The sequence below is a fragment of the Scyliorhinus canicula genome, chromosome 14 (assembly GCF_902713615.1).
Source record: "Scyliorhinus canicula chromosome 14, sScyCan1.1, whole genome shotgun sequence".
NCBI lineage: Eukaryota > Metazoa > Chordata > Chondrichthyes > Carcharhiniformes > Scyliorhinidae > Scyliorhinus > Scyliorhinus canicula.
In genome coordinates, this window is record NC_052159.1 from 27,972,712 (window position 1) to 27,991,082 (window position 18,371).

The 18,371-nt window shown below is 47.1% G+C and overlaps 1 protein-coding gene across 1 annotated transcript in view; it reads left to right on the forward strand.

Moving 5' to 3' along the window:
- Positions 1-18,371, forward strand: part of p4ha3 (prolyl 4-hydroxylase, alpha polypeptide III) — a 107,373-nt gene that overhangs the window by 57,755 nt on the left and 31,247 nt on the right. Inside the window, exons 8-10 of the mRNA XM_038818840.1 lie at positions 9,134-9,198; positions 13,603-13,762; positions 18,069-18,131. Coding sequence (XP_038674768.1) covers positions 9,134-9,198; positions 13,603-13,762; positions 18,069-18,131 — 288 coding nt within the window. The remainder of the gene's footprint in view (positions 1-9,133; positions 9,199-13,602; positions 13,763-18,068; positions 18,132-18,371) is intronic.

Here is an 18,371-nt window from a genome sequence, read left to right on the forward strand (position 1 = left end):
GGCCTAACCGGCGATGCCCACATCCCATAAAAATGAATTTTTAAAAACCTCTTCTAACAAGGCCGCTGTGATTTTGCTAAGCTTTTTAAAAAAAATGCATGGTAGCATTGTGGATAGCACAATGGCTTCACAGCTCCAGGGTCCCAGGTTCGATTCCAGCTTGGGTCACTGTCTGTGCAGAGTCTGCACATCCTCCCAGTGTGCGCGTGGGTTTCCTCCGGGTGCTCCGGTTTCCTCCCACAGTCCAAAGATGTGCAGGTTAGGTGGATTGGCCATGATAAATTGCCCCTAGTGTCCAAAATTGCCCTTAGTGTTGGGTGGGGTTACTGGGTTATGGGGATAGGGTGGAGGTGTTGACCTTGGGTAGGGTGCTCTTTCCAAGAGCTGGTGCAGACTCGATGGGCCGACTGGCCTCCTTCTGCACTGTAAATTCTATGTAACTGTAAGTGCATCGTATTGTTGAAGAATTATTGTGCATGTGCTATTTTGACAGGCGATCCCAGATACAGATTTGGCGGCAAGATCCATGACCTTTTAGGAAAGAAAAGCATTGGGAAGGCCAGTCTTTGTTGCCATTCAACCCACTTTTGTAAGATTCTTCAAAAGTCAAATCTCATCAAGGTGATATGACTCGTGGCTGCATTAGTGGGGACACTTTCATGGTGCATGGCTTCAGTCTAGCCCCATGTCTCCAACATGGGAAATGGGCAGTTTTCCGAGGTTGGGATTATTTAAATGACCAGGGAACGTTTCCTGTTATTGTTTCTGGGATGGCCAGCTTAGCCAGGTCATGCATCAGAATGGAAAAGTTGGCAACATATTTGACCTCAAATGCAATTCAGGATGGGGAATCATGGATGTGAGGGCACACAGTGGAGGTATTGCATCCCTCTTCAATGTTCTTGACATGCCCAGCCTGGTATAACAGGAGAGGCAAACACCTTGAGTTCCGAGGAAGGTTCTTACATCTGAAATATGCATCTATCTATGGTAGTACAGATCCTGAATATAAGACATGTTGCTGAAGTTTTTCATCTTGCACTCATCAGGACAAATGGAAGAATATCAAATTTTAAGTAACCACAGCACTTGTGCTACAGGTTGAAAAGGCTGCTAATTGGTTGACTCTGATTGGCTGAGGGGTTGCCATGGTGAAAGCAAGCGGTCAAGCTCATCATGTGGCCATCGTTTACATTTGCTAGAAGGGACATGTTTTCATAAACAGGGATCCATTCTCTGCAAACAAAAGTAACATGTTCAAGCCTTGCACTTTTTTTTAGATTACCTGGGATCTTGAGGAGCCTATAGTCCCCCATCACTTTCACCATTGGGCTAAATAACTGGCTTTTAAAACAGACCAAGGCAGGCCAGCAGCACAGTTCAATTCCCATATCAGCCTCCCCTAACAGGAGCCGGAATGTGGTGACTAGGAGCTTTTCACAGTAACTTCATTTGACGCCTACTTGTGACAATAAGCGATTTTCATTTGATTTCATGACCATGCCTCGACCAATCAGAATCGGCTGGCACCAAATCCTTTCTCCTATTGTATAAATTGTTGTGAGCATTTGAAATTTGGCTTTCTTGAATTGTCTTGATGACAAAAAGATTGGTCAACATGTCTCTTCAGCAATATTCAAGAATCTGTCTTTCCTCTTTACAGATCTTATGCCTTTCTAGCATTCTTGGTCTTGGATGTCTTTCTTTCTTTTGATACGGTCAAGTACAGATTCAGAATAAAGTTCTTTCTATTCTCTACACCAACAATATTCTCTAACCCAGAAATCAGTGGAGTGCCCTTATTTCAACAATGTGGCCACTTGCATTTCACATTCCTGGCGCCCTTTTAAAGATTCTCACGTTCCCGCCGCTGTCACTGCGAATTTCCATCGAAACCACCGCACGCTGCCGGGAAACCCCCGGGCGGGAGTGCACTGCCGGTGGGATTGGAGAATCCCGTCACCAGCCAATGGCTGCAGAATTGCGGCCTTAAAGTTATCAAGCTAAAGGTTTGTGCAGGTTCAAGCTTGCCGATTGAAAATTCTGACTGGGAGTTGGGAAAAGGGGTTGAATATATTCTGTTCCATTAATCTCTCCCAAAAAACAAAACAGTCGCCTCGTGGAAAGCTTGTTATTGTGGCCAAAAAGAGAGATGAAGGAATGAATTATTGCCTGCAAGATAACTCCAAACACTGACATAGTGTACTCAATCTCATTCGTCTTGTCGAAGCACAGATCTTTGCACAGTGTGAGCTTACCATTCTCTCACTGATGTTCAGCTTTCAACAACTCAGTGTTACTAACATACTGCAGCTGGGGACAAGGTTTCGCGTTCAGCATTTCTTCTCCCAACCTCCCTCCTCCATACTCCTGTCCATTAATTATAATGTTTTGGTGAACATTGAAAAATACCGCCAAACTATTTTATTGCAATGCTGCATTGCAACTAACTCCATCAAAGGCTTGCTTATTACTCAGAAGTCGATGAGGCGAGAGAGGATGGGGTGTGGGGGTGGCTGCAGGCGGTTGAGCTGGGAGTGTCTATGCCCTGAAATACTTAACGGTCATATTGAACATTTTTAAGGAGGAGACGCGTGTTAAAGAAATGCAAATAAAGACACGGGACAAAAGGTGGCTGAGAATGTAAACTAACCACTTTCTGGAAAATTCCTAGATGGATTATACTTGATTGACTAGTCTCGAAAGAACTTGGAATGTTGCACTTAAAAATGTGTCAAGGTCTTCTTCAGACAGAGACACTTGAAAGGAAGGGATGAAATGCAAAAGACTGAACTTTAATCTCCTGTGGTTGTGGAGACAATGGAGACTAATTGTTATCCACAAACATTCACTCCCTCCACCACTGATGCATGGTGGCAGCAGTTTGTACCATCTACAAGATACAGGAACTCGCCAAGGATCCTTTGACAGCGTCTTCCAAACCCACAACCGCTACCATCTAGAACAGTGTTTTCAAAATGTTTTTCCCGGGACCCACTTTTACCAACTGGTCGACCTTCAGGGACCTATGCTGGCTAACCTTTGTGACCCACGCCGGCCGACCTTTGCGGCCGATGCTGGCTGACTCTCACAACACACCATTATTGCTTACCTTTAATTCAACAGATGAGCCTGCTTGGTCCTCACAATCTCACTTGCTTTGTCATTCAATGTTACAGTTCTGCTAAGGACTTCGGCTGATGATTTAAGTTCGTGATGCACCCTTTGAACAAAATCAAGAGGATTGTTCACAAACCCGCCATGCTTCAAATACCTAAAATGAAGATTTTAAACTTTAATTTGCCAGTACTTTGTTACATATAACACACGTGGGCTACATATACTGATTTGCATTGGCACAATTAACAAAGCCATACCTCAAGAAATCATCTTTGCACTGCTCTGTTCCTGATTTCAGTTTTTTCTTTGTTTAAAATGATCTATCTTCAATTCTTCACAGTCCTGTTGGTTGCTTGCTCTGAACTAGAAAATTGAGTAATCCACCCTCCGTGATTTTGTCCCAAAAGCACGGACACACAGAACATGTGACATCAGTATACGTGCCGTGCGCATGACCTTCTCTCTGCCGCCCCTTCTGTCCGGAGGAATGCATCGCTCTATTTAAATCCCGGTCGCGTCCAGCATTCTTTATTTAAAAGCTGGTCACGGTCGTTGGGCACTTCTTCCGCGATCGGGAACGCACGGCCTATCTCTCCGTGACCCGCCCGCAACCCAGCCATGGGTCACGATCCGCAATTTGAAAAACCTAGGTATAATGGCCGGGATTCGCCGATCCCGTACCGGGTCGGAGAATCTCTGGGGGGGAGGGCGCGAGAATCACGCCACGCCGCTCCGACGCCAGCCCACCGATTCTCCGGCGCCAATTCTCAGGTGCCCCCGGGATCGCCACCGCGCCGGTCGGGGGCCGTTGAAAGCGGACCCCCCGCCGATTCTCCACACCTCGACGGGCTGAGTTCAGCCGAGTCCCGCCGGCGTGGGTTACATATGGTCCCACCTGGCGGGACCTCGGATCTCTGGCTGCGGGGGCCGTCCTGGTGGAGGGGTGGGGGGGATCCGACTCCGGGGCGGGGGCCTCCAACGTGGGCCTGGCCCGCGATCAGAGCCTACCGATCGGCGGGCGGGCTAGTTCAGTGGGGGGCCTATGTTCCTCCGCGCTGGGCCCCTGTAGGACTCCGCCATATTGCCCGATGAGCCGGCGCGGAGACAGGAAACCACGCTTGACTCGTGCTGGCCATGGCGTGCATGCGCGGACTCGCACTGGCCCTGGCGCGCTGCATTCCAGCGCCGGAGCAGCGGACACCACTCCGGCACTGTACTAGCCCCCCAGGAAGGGGTAAATACCTGGGCCTGGAGGCCCGTTGACGCCGGAGTGGCTCGCGCCGCTTTTCATGCCGGCGTCAGAACCTGGCCGCGGGATTGGAGAATCCCGGCCAATATATCTGTACATCTGTATAATATAACAGGGTGCTGTGAGGATGGGGAATGAGATTTCCGGGTTAAGTCATTGAGGCTGAAACTACGTCAACATTCAGGGTTAGACTGAATAAGTCGATAACAGACAAGGGCTTGAAGGGACATTCCAGCAGGATGAACAAATGGAGTAAGCATCATTTGCTCATGTGAAGGATGAACATTGGAAAGAACTGGTTTGGCCAAATGCCTAGTCACTAATTGCAATTTCTCTGCCAATAGACTACATAAAATATAAAAAGTTTATTTGAAAGAATGCGTTATAAATACGCAAACTGGTCTCAGTGCTTTGGTCCCGCCTACTGCAGGAATCGTACCGGGTGGGAGTTGGATAGAACAGCAAAAGGTCTGTCGAATTTGGGTGGGAGTTTCCAGGTCCAGACGGGCGGGACTGGAAAATCCCACCACTCATCTGTTGTGTATTTTCTTGTTGCAACTAAAGGAGAACATATAACTGGAATGAATTGCATTTTGTGAATCGTGTCTGCTTTTTTATCACTTGCAGACTCATGTTGTTTTCGCTCTGTCTTGACATTTGGAACCTATTAAGCAAACTGTGAAATATCTTTTTTCATTTCATTAACCCCTCCCCCAAACAGAATGAGCTGGGTGGTGCGGTCGGGTTCACGCACTATCCAGTTCCCTTTGGAACTGATCAGCTGAAAGTTTCCTTGCTCGGCTGGCTGTGTTGATGTGCAGTGAAACATATCTTCACAGTCTCAACCCAGTCCCCAGTGAGGAGCAATTTTCCACACCTGCAGAATTAAACCAGCTAGCTCACTCACACGCAATAAGGGTAGCTGGGGCTGGAAAATGGATTTGTTCAGTAATGGGGATGGTTTATGAAAGCTGGAGAATCAAGTAGAAGATCCCTATTGTAAACTTGCCTAATCTGGGAGTATTTAAGATCCTAGGCCCCCCCCCCCCCAATGCACAAGTATCCCATTCCACTTCCCTCGCCAAAATGAAAATGAAAAATGAAAATCGCTTATTGTCACGAGTAGGCTTCAATGAAGTTACTGTGAAAAGCCCCTAGTCGCTACATTCCAGCGCCTGTCCGGGGAGGCTGGTATGGGAATCGAACCGTGCTGCTGGCCTGCTTGGTCTGCTTTAAAAGCCAGCGATTTTAGCTGAATGAGCTAAACCAGCCCCTATTGATATCCTTCATAAAATGTCACAAATAATAAGGCTATAATAATACATTATTCACGTCTTTGAATTGCGAATTTGTTTTTAAAATGGGGATGCCTTGGTGGTAGCTATTCTTGCAGCTTCTAAAATGGGCCCCAGTAATATCCAACCTTGCTTCTGCAAAATAAGTTCCTTCAGTTTTGCATTGTCACAATAAGGCCAGGTTTCAGCCCCAGATCACGCAGCATCACAGTTCAGAATGAAGGACCAATCAGGCAGCATCACAGTGCAGAATGAAGGGCCAATCAGGAAGCATCATAGTGCAGAATGAAGGACCAATCAGGCAGCATCACAGTGCAGAATGAAGGACCAATCAGGCAGCATCACAGTGCAGAATGAAGGACCAATCAGGCAGTGTTATAGTGCAGAATGAAGGACCAATCAGGAAGCACCATAGTGCAGAATGAAGGACCAATCAGGCAGCATCATAGTGCAGAATGAAGGACCAATCAGGCAGCATCACAGTGCAGAATGAAGGACCAATCAGGCAGCATCACAGTGCAGAATGAAGGACCAATCAGGCAGCATTATAGTGCAGAATGAAGGACCAATCAGCAAGCACCATAGTGCAGAATGAAGGACCAATCAGGCAGCATCATAGTGCAGAATGAAGGACCAATCAGGCAGCATTATAGTGCTGAATGAAAGACCAATCAGGAAGCATCATAGTGCAGAATGAAGGCTATGAGGCTTATCACAAGCTCCATGCCAGGATCAGATTTTCCCTCCCTCCTCTTCAATCCTACCTGGAATGCTTCAAAGTGATCTCCTCCCAGTCCCCACTTACAAATTATGACAGGAGTGGGGCCAGGTCCCCAGAGGATCTTCCTACTGCCCCACATGCCAGCTTTCCCCAGGACCACAATAGGGTAGGTGGATGTAAACCGGAGTATTGTGGTGGTAAAGGCCCTGCCTAAAGGAGTGAGACAAATGTATGCTGGCATTTCCTCCCTCCAGATTGGCGCAGCAATTGCCTGTTAAAGACAGGGCCTGGCTTGGATTTTCAGTGTATCCTTCGTCTCCTGGAGGAAATAATTCATGCAAGGACGCAGTGGCAAGACCATATCTGCGGGACGGCCCTCGTCTTTGTCCTGGAGGTTACCCTGAGATCACTCGCCTCGACATTTTTACATGTGCTTGTGTCTCAAGGTTGTGCTCAGGAAAGACTCAGTTAAAAACAAAATGCTGCGGATGCTGGCATTCTGAAATAAAAACAGGAAATGCTGGAAAAACTCAGCAGGTCTGGCAGCATGTGTGAAGAGAGAAACTGAGTTAACCTTTTGGATATAAATGATCCTTCAGTTGTTCATCCTGCTGCAATAACCCATGGAGACTGATGTCGTCTGTAGTTCCCCTGTTGCCCTGGTTAAATTCAGCACCGTGATTAATTGTGGGACTGCATAGCATACTGGACAGCTGATAAACCAGATCATAAACTAATTTCAGTGGAATTCTGTGGTCCTGGTGAAAGCTGGCATGTGGGGCAGTAGGAAAATCCTCTGGGGACCTGGCCCCACTCCTCTCATAATTTGTAAGTGGTGAGGGAGTGGGGACTGGGAGGAGATCACTTTGAAGCATTCCAGGTAGGATTGAAGAGGAGGGAGGGAAAATCTGATCCTGATCATGAAGCTTAGAGCTTCAGTGGACATGAAATTCAGAAGGGTGTCAGCTTTGCTTCATGCAGTAAAATACATCGTCACTGGCGTAAAGGTATACAATATGTTCCCTGTTACAATTCTTCCCCCTTTTCCTCTGTTGTTGCAGTGAATGGTCCACACCAGGTTACAGTTCAACATAGTTCCAATATTTCACCAAAGTGACATTCCTTCTTCTGTGAGCAGGCATGCAACTCCTTGCCTCATAGAGGTCCACAAGTGCTGCAGTCTCCCAGCATTATTGCCCATTTTGTCATACTGTTATGATATGGAAGGTGGTCGTCGCTGGGCTCCCCAAATCCCAAAGGGAAACTTGGACAAGTTATGTATTTGTATTTTATAATGAGAAGATATCTGCACTAAAGTCAAGAGCACAGATCTCAAACCACTCTTGGAAATCGTTAGTAAACTTAAATATTTTAAAAATAAAAGAAAACTTAAACACACAAGCTTACATTTACACAGTTAACAATACTCCACAAACATTTTCCAAAAGACTGTTTAGTTAAACTCAAAGATTAACCTTGTTGTCCTACTGCATCCAACCCACACAAACTTACACAAGCCTGTTTCACAGTATACAGCAGTGATATTGGGAAAATATTGAAAAATATGATATTTTCCGCCAAGTACAACCATGAGAAAAGAAGTCCTGCTGCTATCAATTATGATGCTTAAGTTCAGGTCAATCCATGAGCCTTGGGTGACTGTATGGAGTTTGTATGTTCTCCCTGTGTCACGGCGTGGGTTTCAGCCGGGTGCTCCAGTTTCCTCCAACACTCCAAACTATTTTCAAGGGTAGTGGACTAGACTCCAGTTAGCACTCGCCCCCTCGGGCTGAAAATCCCATCTTTGTTGGCACTTTCTCACAAAGTGGGTGGGCGGAGCCAGACAATTTCCCCACTTCTGCCTCCGGCCTCTGGGATGAAAATCCAGCCCTCACCTCCTGCCACATCTTCTCATCACCTGTTGCAGTGCAGCGCTGACAGGAAAGAAGGTGGAACATTGGCACAGTGGTTAGCACAGCTGCCTCGTAGCTCCAGGGACTTGGGTTCAATTCCGGTCACTGTCTGCGTGGAATTTGCACTTTCTCGCCGTGTCTGCATGGGTTTCCTCCGGGTGCTCCGGTTTTCTCCCGCAGTCCAAAGATGTGTAGGTAGCATGGATTGGCCATGCTAAATTGCCCCTTAGTGCCCAATAGGTTAGGTGGGGTTACTGGGTTATGGGGATAGGGTGGAGGCAGGGGCTTAAATAGGGGGCTTATTCCAAGGGCTGGTGCAGGCTCGATGGGCCGAATAGCCTCCTTCTGCACTGTAAACTCTATGAATCCAGGGCACCTGACTCCCTATCCCTGGTAGGAATGAGTTTAAAAAAGGGAAAAGATAGGAATGTAAAGAATTCCATCCAACAATGCTCAATTTCCATTTCGCGTCTGTAAAGCACTGGAACATTCAATCTGTTAAAGGAGGAATTTAAGCCCCTGAAATTGTGATTGTGCAGCTATTATATCCCTGCTAATTCCTGTTGAGGCCACGGGGCATTTATTGGGAAGGTATTAGTGTCTGGGAGTAACAGTAACTGAACTGACATCTGGTGTCTTGCTCAAAAATGAGAAAGTTGACAAAGGCGAAACTTTAAAGCACAGCATGTTCATAAATAAATGATGTCTTAAACTGGCCATCTTGTGTCCTATGAGTGCGGCCAAGTGTTCAAAGTAATTTAGTGCAGGAATGTTCACGTTGATTGCTGGCACAGTGAACACAGATGCACCGACACTTTATTTCTTGGGTCAACAGCTGCAGCGTTCAGTGGTGGCCTCGGGGGAGAAGCAGGCTGCGGTGGAGTATCGGATCAGTAAGAGGTAATTATCTGTCAACGAGATCCGCAGTTTCCGAGCTGTAACACATTACATTCCTCACCTGTCAGTAGGTTAGCCTGTCTCTATCTGTGCTTGCTGTGATTCTGATTTTACCCTGATGGTTCAGTCTGGCCTTAAACTGAAAAGCCATTTTCCTTCGGTAAATTGTTATCCTGGCTGAAGGATTGAAAACAAAAATTCTTCCTCTCAATTTCTCCTATCTTTTTCCTCCAATTGCCTTAAGTCAGATTGAATAACAAACACCACAGTGCTTCAATCCTCATGTTAAACGCTATCTTGGAAATGTATGATGTGGAGATGCCGGCGTTGAATGGGGTGAGCACTGTAAGAAGTCTTACAACACCAGGTTAAAGTCGAACAGGTTTGTTTCAAATCACTAGCTTTCGGAACACTGCTCCTTCCTCAGGTCAGGTCCTGAGGATGGAGCTGTGCTCCGAAAGCTAGAGATTCGAAACAAACCTGTTCGACTTTAACCTGGTGTTGTAAGACTTCTTATTTGGAAATGTAGCAATTGTTTCCTATTTTCCCCCCCTCTACTCATTAATTTAAATATTCATTCCTTTAATTTAAAAAAAAATGCATAACTCTGGAAAACAGAGTTCCGGTAATAATTATTCCTTCACGTTCACTGCCCTTTTAAAAGTAGAACATTCCACAGAGTTGAATAAGTAAGATAGTAATAGATTTCAGGAGGACTTCCGTTCGCCAATAGCCCCATCACTGGTTTACATATTGATGACCTATTACCTCTTTCAACAATTCAGATCTTTTTCCTTCCGCCTTCACTAAGTTTTTAGTATGTGTTTAGGGTGACTGATCATAGTCCTTTCCCCTGAGCACTTTCATCTTCTTTAACGTGGTTCTCCCACCAACAAAGAGGCTGGTGAAATGGGCAGACTCAGGGCAGATGCAGTTAAATGGAAATAAGTGTAAAGTGAGGCATTTTTGTAGGATGAATGAAGAAAAGCAAGATGAACTAAATGGTTCAACTTTAAAGTGGGTGTACAAACCGAGAATCCTCGGGGTGATCTTTGAAAGTGGCAGGCTGGGCTGAGAAGGCTGCAAAAAAAGCATTTGGGGTCCTTGGATTTAGAACCATGTAATTTTGGTCCCACCCATTTTGGGGCTGGTTTAGCACAGTGGGCTAAACAGCTGACTTATAAAGCAGAACAAGACCAGCAACGTGGGTTCAATTCACGTACCAGCCTCCCTGAACAGGCGCCGGAATGTGGCGACTAGGGGCTTTTCACAGTAACTTCATTTGAAGCCTACTTGTGACGATAAGCGATTTTCATTTTTCTTTTAACAAACAATTTTATTGAGGTATTTTTCGGCATTGTAAACAGTTACAGATAACAAAAAAAAGGCAAAAATGTGCAAACATCAACGTAAAATCAATACTTCAATCAAACCATACAGCACAAGCCCGCTCCTCTCCCATAGACACTACCCGCCTATTTATCCCTCCTACTCTACTCTAATCTCCCCCATCCCCCACTTGCTGACGTTCACTCTCCCACGAAGAAGTCGATGAATGGTTGCCACCTCTGGGCGAACCCCAGTACAGATCCCCTCAAGGCGAACTTAATTTTTTCCATACCCAGAAAACTTGACATGTCCGAAAGCCATAGCTCAGTCTTCGGGGGTTTTGAGTCGCTCCATGCCAACAGTATTCGTCGCCGGGCTATCAGGGAAGCAAAGGCCAAAACATCAACCTCTTTCTCATCCTGGACTCCCGGGTCTTCCGAAACCCCAAAAATTGCCACCCTGGACTCATCACCACCCTTGTTTTTAGCACCCTGGACATGATCCCCACAAATCCCTCCCAGCACCCCCTTAGCTTAGGACATGCCCAAAACATGTGAACGTGGTTTGCTGGTCCTCCCGCGCATCTAGCACACTTATCCTCTACCCCAAAGAATTTGCTCATCCGAGCCACCGTCATGTGGGCCCAGTGAACGACCTTAAATTGAATCAGGCCGAGCCTGGCACATGTTGCGGTTGAGTTTACCCTACTCAGGGTTTCTGCCCACAGCCCGTCCTCCATCTCCCCGCCAAGCTCCTCCTCCCATTTGAGTTTCAGTTCCTCCGTCTGGGACTCTTCCCCCTTCATGAGCACCTTGTAAATATCCAAGGCTCTACCCTCTCCTCCTTCTCCTCTAGAGACTATTCTGTCTTGGATCCTTATTGGCGGGAGGCGCGGGAAGGATAGGACCTGTCTGCGGATAAAGTCCCGCATCTGTAAGTACCTAAAGTCATTTCCCCTTATCAGCCCAAATTTCTCCTCCAAGCCCCTCAAACTCGCAAAACTCCCCTCAAAGGAACATATCGCCCACCCTCCTCACCCCTGCCCGCCGCCATGTTCGAAAACCTCCGTCCATGTTCCCGGGGGCGAATTGATGATTATCACATATTGGAGCCCAGACAGATGCACCCACCTCCCCTACATGCCTCCTCCACTGGCCCCATATCCGCAGGGCCGCCCCCACTACCGGGCTGGTGGAGTACCTGGCGTGCGGCAGCGGTAGGGGAGCCGTGACCAGGGCTGCCAAACTGGTGCCCCTTCGCGAAGCCGCCTCCACCTGCTCCCAGATAGACCCCGTACCCACCATCCACTTCCTTATCACGGCAATGCCAGCCCTCCCTCGCTGCGGCTCCTTTCAAGCATCGCCTTCTTCACCCGCGGGGATTTTCCCGCCCAGACAAAGCTCATGATGATTTTGCCAGTCCTTTTGAAGAAGGACCGTGGGATAAAGATCGGGAGGCACTGGAAGATGAACAGGAATCTAAGGAGGATTGTCATCTTTACAGTCTGCACCCTCCCCGCCAGTGACAGCGGGAGTGCATCCCATCTCCGAAACTCCCTCTTCATTTGTTCCACCACTCTGGTCAAATTTAACTTGTGCATCCTGCCCCAGTCTCATGCCACCTGTCTCCCCAAGTACCGGAAACTATCCTCAACCAGCCTAAATGGCAGCTCCTTCAGTCTATTCTCCTGGCCCCTTGCCTGCACCACAAACATCTCACTCTTGGCCATATTTAATTTGTACCCTGAGAACCGGCCAAACTTCCTCAATGTTTCCAGTATATTTTCCATCCCGGCCAGTGGGTCCGACATGTACAGGAGCAGGTCATCCGCATAGAGAGAGACCCTATGTCCCCCCCCCCCCCCCCCCCCCCCCCCCCACCCCCACCCCCAGTTATTCTCTTCCATCCCTCCGCAGCTCTCAACGCAATCGCCAATGACTCTATGGCCAAGGCAAACAGCAACGGGGAGAGTGGGCATCCCTATCTGGTCCCGCGATGTAGTCTGAAATAATCTGACATTATTCTGTTCGTCCTTACGCTAGCTTTTGGGGCTTGGTACAATAGTCTGACCAAATTCACCAGTCCCTCCCCGAACCCAAACCGTGCAAGTACCTCCCACAGATAGCCCCACTCCACCCGGTCAAAGGCCTTCTCAGTGTTCATTGCCACCACTACCTCCACCTCCTTGCCCGTCAGGGGCACCGTGATCACATTAAGCAATCTTCTCAAGTTAGCTGTCAGCTGCCTGCCTTTCACAAACCCTGTCTGATCGTCCCCAATCACCTCCAGTATGCAGTCCTCAATTCTAATCGCCAGGACCTTTGCCAGGAGCTTGGCATCCACATTGATCAGGGAGATTGGCCTGTATGACCCGCAGGATTCCGGGTCCTTGTCCCGCTTCAGTATCAGCAAGATGGTGGCTTGCGACATCGGCGGCGGCAGGGTCCCTCTGTCCCTTTAATTTTCATTTTTCATTTAACATAAAGTCATACGACTGGTGAGGACAGAAGCAAAAGAAAACCGAGGCCAGTGACAGTGCGAAGCACTCTGGAGCTGTCACTAGCAAAGATTGGAAGATGTGGGGTGGGAAGAAAAGACCTAGGCGTGGAAAGGAGAGGCGTGATGTAGGAAAGCAGATTTCAAGAGACGATTCCAAAATATGGGTTCAAAACAGCAGAAGCCTTTGCAGCAGAAGATGGGATAAAGAGGGAGGATGCCAAGAACGTCAGAAGTGCCGACTGCAGCATCTGGAATTACATACATCTGGATCACTTCAAAAGTAATGAATTATCTGTGAAGCACTTTGGTGGGGTATTATGCAAATGCAAGCAGTTTCCTTAACCAAAAGACACATGCCTGGTATATGTGTTGATGATCTATTACTTCTTTCAACAATTTCTTTTAATGTGTTTTCGTGTGTTTCGGGTTATTATTTAATCACCCTTTCTCCTGAGCATTTTCATCCCGTTCAGCGTTGTTCTCTCATTGACTACTATGCTCACAATGTAAAGAGAGATATCATTAGTTTTTTATTCTTTTCAATAGACATGACCGTTTTTTTGTATGTTATTTTCCCAGTGCCTGGCTCAAAGATACTGTCGATCCAGTGATCAGAAAGCTGGAACAACGAATTGCGCATCTTACTGGTTTAAATGTGCAGCAGCCTTACGCAGAGTATCTCCAGGTAGTGAACTATGGGATTGGAGGTCACTATGAGCCCCACTTTGACCATGCAACGGTGAGTGCAATGATTTGTTTCATTATGGTAGGTATGCAGGCGTGTTATCCTGCATCAGCGTGCGTTACCATTTGTGTAGTCATTGTTGTCAGTTCCTCAAAACGACGATGACGCCTGATTCGTACGTCCTCAGGTGATTCAGCAGGCCAATCCTAGAGCCACAGGTCTTTGGACGGAGATGACAAGAGCTGCCCCGAGGAAGGAGAGGTTCTTGAGCTAGGGATCTGTCCTCTCTGCTTCTACTTCTATTGCGTCTCTATATCAGAATTTATTTGGTCAGTTTCCAACTGTGCTGTAGCTTGGATTGGATTTGTTTATTGTCACGTGTACCGAGGTACAGTGAAAATTATTTTTCTGCGAGCAGCTCAACAGATCATTAAGTACATGGGAAGAAAAGGGAATAAAAGAAAATACATAATAGGGCAGCACAAGGTACACAATGTAACTACATAAGCACCAGCATCGGATGAAGCATACAGAGTGTAGTGTGAATGAGGTCAGTCCATAAGAGGGTCATTTAGGAGTCTGGTAACAGCGGGGAAGAAGCTGTTTTTGAGTCTGTTCGTGCGTGTTCTCAGACTTCTGTATCCCCTGCCCGATGGAAGAAGTTGGAAGAGTGAGTAAGCCGGGTGGGAGGGGTCTTTGATTATACTGCCCGCTTTCCCCAGGCAGCGGGACGTGTAGATGGAGTCAATGGATGGGAGGCAGGTTCGTGTGATGGACTGGGCGGTGTTCACCACTCTCTGAAGTTTCTTGCGGTCCTGAGCCGAGCAGTTGCCATACCAGGCTGTGATGCAGGCTGCTTTCTATGGTGCATCTGTAAAAGTTGGTAAGGGTTAATGTGGCCATGCCAAATTTCCTTAATTTCCTGAGGAAATATAGGCACTGTTGTGCTTTCTTGGTGGTAGCATCGACGTGGGTGGACCAGGACAGATTTTTGGAGATGTGCACCCCAAGGAATTTGAAACTGCTAACCATCTCCGCCTCGGCCCCATTGATGCTGACAGGGGTGTGTACAGTACTTTGCTTCCTGAAGTCAATGACCAGCTCTTTAGTTTTGCTGGCATTGAGGGAGAGATTGTTGTCGCTGCATCACTCCACTAGGTTCTCTATCTCCCTCCTGTATTCTGACTCGTCGTTATTTGAGATCCGGCTCACTATGGTCGTATCATCAGCAAACCTGTCGATGGAGTTGGAACCAAATTTTGCCACGCAGTCATGTGTGTACAGGGAGTATAGTAGGGGGCTACGTACGCAGCCTTGCGGGGCCCCGGTATTGAGGACTATTGTGGAGGAGATGGTGTTGTTCATTTTTACTGATTGTGGTCTCTTGGTCATAAAATTGAGGATCCAGTTGCAGAGTGGGGAGCCATGTCCTAGGTTTTGGAGCTTTGGTATGAGCTTGGCTGGGATTATGGTGTTGAAGGCGGAGCTGTAGTCAATAAATAGGAATCTGATGTAGGAGTCCTTGTTGTCAAGATGCTCTAGGGATGAGTGTAGGGCCAGGAAACGGCCTCTGCTGTGGACCGGATGCGACGGGATGCGAATTGCAGTGGAGCAAGGCATTCTGGGAGTATGGAGGTGATGCGCTTCATGATCAGGGCCACCGGACGGTAGTCATTGAGGCACATTGCCTGCTTCTTCTTTGGCACCGGTATGATGGTGGTCTTCTTGAAGCAGGTGGGGACCTCGGAGTGGAGTAGGGACAGGTGAAAGATGTCCGCGTACACCTCTCCCAGCTATTCCATGCAGGCTCTGAGTGCACGACCAGGGATCCCGTCCGGGCCCGTCGCCTTCCGCGGGTTCACTTTCAGTAAGGCCGATCTGACTTTAGAAGCTGTGATGGCGGGTATGGGTGAGTTATGGGCTGTTGGGGCACTCGACAGCGGATTGTTGGTTACCTGCTTGAACCGAGCATAGAATGCATTGAGTTCATCGGGGCGGGGTGTACTGCTGCTGGAGATACTGCTTAGCTTCACTTTGTAGCCCGTTATGTTGTTTAGTCCTTGCCACAACCGACGAGAGTCTGTCTGTGACTCTAGCTTGGTTTGATATTCTCTCTTGGCATTTGCGGAGGTCGTACCTGGATTTCTTGTATAGGTCGGGTCGTCTGACGTGAACGACTCAGATCTGTCCTTCAGTAGGGAGTCAATCTCGCATTGAGCCATGGTTTACGGTTGGGGAAGTGCGCAGAAGAGGGAACTTCTCTCTGTCTCCAAATCCACAAAACTCTATGTTCCTTGCCATAGCTTTCAGCTCTCTGTCACTTCGCATGGTGATGATCTCCATGTCAATTCCATTGCTTTGTTCCAACATCTGCTGAAATTATGTTGTCAGTTTACCAACATCCACTTTAAGCAAAGGATTTGAGACAAACATAGTGATTTGTTCCAACTTGTTTTACTCCTGAAATCGTATGTTGAATTCCATTTTCCATTTGTTCAGGCGGTCACAGAATTTGTTTGGACCTGTTGTTGGATTTTCACTAGATTGGGGAAGTGCTCAGTAATTTTGATCTTTAACTGAGAGGACCAACAGGGTCAGTTTCAACTTTGCACGCATTCACTGCACTGATCCTATGTACAGTAAGAAGTCTTACAACACCAGGTTGAAGTCCAACAGGTTTGTTTCAAATCGCTAGCTTTCGGAGCACTGCTCCTTCCTCAGGTGAATGAAGAGGTAGGTTCCAGAAACATATACATAGACAAAGTCAAAGATGCAAGACGATGCTTTGAATGCAAGCATTTGCAGATAATTAAGTCTTTACAGATCCAGAGAGAGGGGTAATCTCAGGTTAAAGAGGTGTGAATTGTCTCAAGCCAGGACAATTGGTAGGATTTCGCAATCTTGCCAGCATTGACGGTGCATCATCGATTGTGAGTGAAACCAACCCTTTGATCAGAATGTTTTTCTCAATCACAAACCGTTTCAATTTATCCTGTCTCTTTTTGAGTAGCAAAAGAGTGAGAAAGTCCTCCTTTGTTGCTGAGCCTTTGAATGCCATGCAAACGAAAACAATCAGCTGGTCCTATCCGTTACATCTACTGATACATCAAACTGCAGTGAAAAACATTCACAGCCTGATATGTCTTGATGTATTAGAGATATAAAGTGTCGGCAGCAACCAGCATAGCCTCCTTGATACTTCACTGTTGCTGAATGGTTTCTTATGTTTTGTTAGCTGATGGCTAATGTGAAAAGACGCCTCTTTGTTATCCTTGCCTCTAGCAACAGATTTTGAAAAGATTGACTGTTAAGCTTTCAAAATTCCCATTAACTCCCCAATTTTTCTTCGTCCCAAACACACTGTTCAAAGGGAAATTTTCCTGAAATTTTCTGTGCATTGTCTTATGATGACCTCTTTTACTCAAGGCTACACTCTGTGACAAATGGTACTAATGGAATGCCTTTGACATTCGTAAAAAGAAATTTGTATTCCCATTCCTGGCGGAAGTGGTAGGTTTTGCCCTCTTGTTGGTCGCAGGCCCCTGGCTTATCATTTTGTCTTTTACCAGCTTTTCCAAGTTTTGAAACTGCAAGAATCTCATTGCTCAGGTCTCATGCAATTTGGCGAGGTTCGGCAGGCAATCAGCTGATTGACTCGTCATTACGAGAAAGCCTGACTCGTGCAATTTGGCGCAGATTGAGAGGCAACAACAACTGATTGTTCGAGACCCTGGGATCGACCCGTCGCTCGCAATCAACTACTTGGAGACCACTCTTTTAGGAGATTACTGAAGTGCTCAGCACAATGAGAGAAAATCTCACATCTCTTTGTTAAGAGTTGATGGCCATCTGCTGTGAGGGTGGGTGCCACCCTGTTAGTTCTTTATGACGTAAACCAATCACAGGCTTTCATGTAGAGCCTTCAGGTCATTTTTATCAGCAGCTGCTCGAAGCTCATCAACCTTGTTTTCCCACCACTGGTTCTCCATCGTTCTTAGCCTTACAGCCTGTGTATTTGCACAATGACATCTGCTGGTGATCTCTTGTCAGGCATGTAAGATCTGTGAGCATTGTGCGTTTTATCTAGAAGCTCGGGGTCAAAAGGTTAGGAAGGACAAGGATGATGGAGAGGTTCAAAATGCTTTTCTCCAAGCTCAGGTAAGGAAATCAATACTAAATCACCTTCTTTGTAAGCAGCTTATAGCTTATAGCAGGATATCCTTCTGAAAGACATAAACTGCACAGGAAAATTGTCTTCAGTACTTTACTTTGATTCATTCACCCCTTGTAGCACATAATTACCTCATCAATTAAAGGTCAAAATATTTGTTCAAAACGTGTTCGTTCTGTTTTGTATTAGTCCCCTCACAGTCCACTGTATAAGCTGAAGTCTGGAAACAGGGTGGCAACGTTTATGATATATGTAAGTATTGATCATATCATTTCTGTTGATGAAAATGCCATTTCCTCACAGACTGTTGGGCAGGATTCTCCGGCCCGCCCCTGCTCCTGTTTTCTGATGTGGCCTTCCCCCGCTGGCAGCAGGACTCTCCGTCCCAGCAGACGGCCAATGGGGTTTCCCATTGTGGGCACCCCCAACGCCGTCGGGAAATCCGTGGGCGTCAGCGCGCTGCCAGCGAAACGGAGGATCCCGCCGACGGAG